The 3,486-nt window shown below is 38.4% G+C and overlaps 1 protein-coding gene across 1 annotated transcript; it reads left to right on the top strand.

Moving 5' to 3' along the window:
• Positions 1-2,004: 2,004 nt before the first annotated feature.
• LOC138890112 (uncharacterized) lies at positions 2,005-2,706 on the top strand. The gene has a single exon (XM_070173471.1). The coding sequence runs from the start codon at positions 2,005-2,007 to the stop codon at positions 2,704-2,706; it is 702 nt and encodes a 233-aa protein (XP_070029572.1).
• The last annotated feature ends 780 nt before the right edge of the window (positions 2,707-3,486 follow it).

Here is a 3,486-nt window from a genome sequence, read left to right as displayed (position 1 = left end):
ATCTGTTGGTTCCAACGTTGATATTTACCTTGCTTCTTTACTTACTTACTTTCAACATTTGATGTTTCCCTCGATATTTTTCTCCCATCCCGTTGAGTTATTAGTGATATCGTGATTTAAAATAAAGGAATTCATACTACTCTACTTTGTATGATCTTTTTAAATAATTTGAACTCGCCGTAATTATATATATATTTCAATACTTCAAATTTGAGTAATTGTCACATTTTTAATTCAATTACTTTCTCAATTAAATCACCAGAAACCGTATGAGTTGTTGTTTACTTAAAAAGGAATTTCTACTAAGTTGTAATTTATTAAATCTCATGTTAAAGGTAATAATTCATTCGATGTGGTAATTTAATTGAAAAGGGAACTTTCTCCATTCAAATGATTTCTGAAAATAACTTCATCTTCTCTTGTTGATTTCCTAATTGGCTTAGAAGCTATACTCTGCTTTGTGTTATGAAAATGAGAATGTTGTTGTGCAAAGTGAGATAGAAACACGTGGGAACATGATGTCGGGTATGCTGGAGGTTTGGAAGTTGAGGTTATGATATGAGACTTCGAGTCAACGCAAGTTGGGGTCGAATCTACAGGGTGTTAGAATTTGGATTAGGTATACACCTAGTGTGAATGTATGATGTGCCTCAAATTACACTTCCACATTTTCAGTTGTTGTTTCTACTTCTACTTTTAAGCTATTGATTGTAATGGTAAAGCTAAGAGACAATATTTTTGGTTTTGGTTGTTTTTTAAGTTATGGAAGATCTAGGGTCGTGACTTCTACCTAGGTGGTTACCTAATGGGTTGTAAACACTAGAGAAAGTTTGATTGGTCAGGGTTGTAATATAGAAATCATACGCAATTACCCACTCAATACCTCTCGGTAGTTAGAGTGATTTTGCCCGATTTGGCTTTCTCAAGTCCAAATGGGTATTGCAAAAAACAAGTGATAAATGCTCAAGTCGGGTCTTACTATCTCTAGATTCAACCTTTTAATTGGGGAATCAATTTCATGAGTTCACCCCAATTTCTTGTTAGCCAAGTTTTTCTAGACTTAGTAGCTCTTTCTCAAGTAGAGACTAACAATTAGGCATAAATCAATGTTTGCAACCATTAATTCTTGAATTCAAGCAAGAACTAGGCCAAACATTACTAACCCAATCACAAACAAGCCGTAACTCAAACACCCATTAAGTATCCACAATAGGGTTGGGTCACAACCCTAACTAGAAATTTAGCTATTCATGGAAAATGTAGAAATTAAAGAAGAAATTAAGATACCTTCTATAATAGAAGGTTAAGGGAAGAAAATCTAATGTTAAATGCTAATCTAGTACAATGTTGCCCAATATAATAAATAAAAATGGCTCAGCTGCTCTCCCAAAACAAAATATGACATAAAAATGACAAAACGTTCAATTTTACTAAGCTGATAATATCTTACAACATTGCCCCTGCACAGATTGTGCGGCCGCATAATTATGTGTGCGGTCCGCACAATGAGACTTGGCTTGACAGGCTCTAGTTCTACAGCCGCACAATTCTGGATTGCGGCCGCACTCCTTCTACTTCTGCGAGCTGCACATTTATGAGTGTACCAACACAACTATAGTCCGGTCCGCAATCCTTGATCTTGGACTTTGGCTATGTGAGACTTCTACGGACCGCATAAAAATGAGTGTGGCCGCGCTCTTGATTATGCGTCCGCACAGAAATGGTGCGGTACGCATTATTTCTTGAACTTAAAATCCCACCCCTCTGATCTTTGTCTTCTGCGGCTACACCAGAATCAACAAGATCTTTTATCTGGTTTATTATGCGAGCAAGACCATGAATTGTGCCCAAGTCAACTCCACCGTTAGACAGAAAGAGCTTCTTACCATTTTATTTGCTATGGAAAGGTTTCGCCCGTACTTGATTGGTGCAAAGGTGATTGTTCATACGGATCATGCGATGCTTCATTATCTCATGAGCAAGAAAGATTCAAAAGCCCGTTAGATGAGATGGTTTCCTCTATTGAAAGAGTTTGACATTGACATCCAAGATCGAAAAGGAAGTGAAAACAAAATGGAGGACCACTTGTCTCGTTTGGAGGAGGGGAGGTCGCATGATGGCCTTGAAATCAATGACTTTTTCCCTGATGAGCAACTTTTGGCTATTTCTATGAAGGAGATGCCTTGGTTTGCGGATTTCGCAAATTATCTTGTATGTGGAATCATTCTGGTTGATTTCTCTTCAAACCAAAGGAAGAAGGTCAAACAGGATTTTCATGACTACTATTGGGATGAACCATACCTTTTGTGGATTTGCACGGATGCAGTTATTAGAAGATGTGTACCGGAGGAGGAGCAAAGTGAAATTCTTGGGACTTGTCACTCTTCGTCTTATGGTGGTCACCATGGTGGACCAAGAATAGAGACCAAAGTATTAAGTTGTGGTTTCTATTGGCCCACTCTCTACAAGGATGTAAGTGAGCTTGTCAAGCATTGTGATGAATGTCAAAGGGCCGGTGGAATCTCGAAGAAAAATGAAATGCCTCTCACCACCATTTTGGAGATAGATATTTGTGATGTGTGGGGTATTGATTTCGTGGGTCTATTTGTGAGATTTTGTAGAAACACCTACATCCTAATCGCGGTTGATTACGCGTCTAAGTGGTTTGATGTTGTTGCTTTTCCCAACAATGAAGCGAGGAGTTAGGTGGCATTTTTGAAGAAGAACATCTTTACAAGATTTGGTACTCTAAGGGCTATCATAAGTGATGGGGGTTCGCATTTTTGTAACAAGGTTTTTGACACCTTACTCGCTAAGTATGGTGTCGCTCATAAAATAACAACCCCCTATCATCCTCAAGCAAGTGGACAAGTGGCGGTCTCCAACCAGGAGATAAAAAGTAATTTGTCAAAAAGAGTGAATGCCAACTGGACGGATTGATCAAGGAAACTTGATGCTGCTTTATGGGTTTATAGAATGGCTTACAAAACACTGATTGGTTTGTCTCCTTACCAGCTGGTGTTTGTGAAGGCTTGTGATCTTCTGGTGGAACTTGAGCATAAGGCCATGTGGGATTTGAAGAAGTTGAACCTTGAATGGGATTTCACTGCCAACTTAAGGGTGGCACAATTGAATGAGCTAGATGAGCTCTGGAATCATGCATATACAAGTTCATCCTTATACAAGGAGAAGATGAAGTAAATCCATGACAAGTACATTCAGAACAAGGAGTTTAAAGAAGGTGATCTTGTGTTATTGTTCAATTCTCGGTTATGGATGTTTCCGGGAAAGTTGAAATCTAAATGGAGTGGCCCATTTAAGGTTGTTGGTGTGACACAATTTGGTGCATTGGACTTGAAAAATAAGAATGATGAAGTATTTAGAGTCAATAGGCACCGAGTGAAGCACTATCTTGGAAAAGTTGATGATGGCCACATCATGGTGGTTCTTCATTTAAAGTGATTGGTAACCGATATGTTTTTTTGT

Source organism: Nicotiana sylvestris, chromosome 4 (assembly GCF_000393655.2).
Source record: "Nicotiana sylvestris chromosome 4, ASM39365v2, whole genome shotgun sequence".
NCBI lineage: Eukaryota > Viridiplantae > Streptophyta > Magnoliopsida > Solanales > Solanaceae > Nicotiana > Nicotiana sylvestris.
Note: the sequence above shows the minus strand (reverse complement) of the source record. Positions and strands in the feature narration are given on the sequence as shown.

Bases quoted from the DNA above. Each gene is read 5' to 3' on its own strand.
- LOC138890112 (XM_070173471.1), top strand. From the start codon at position 2,005: ATGAGATGGTTTCCTCTATTGAAAGAGTTTGACATTGACATCCAAGAT.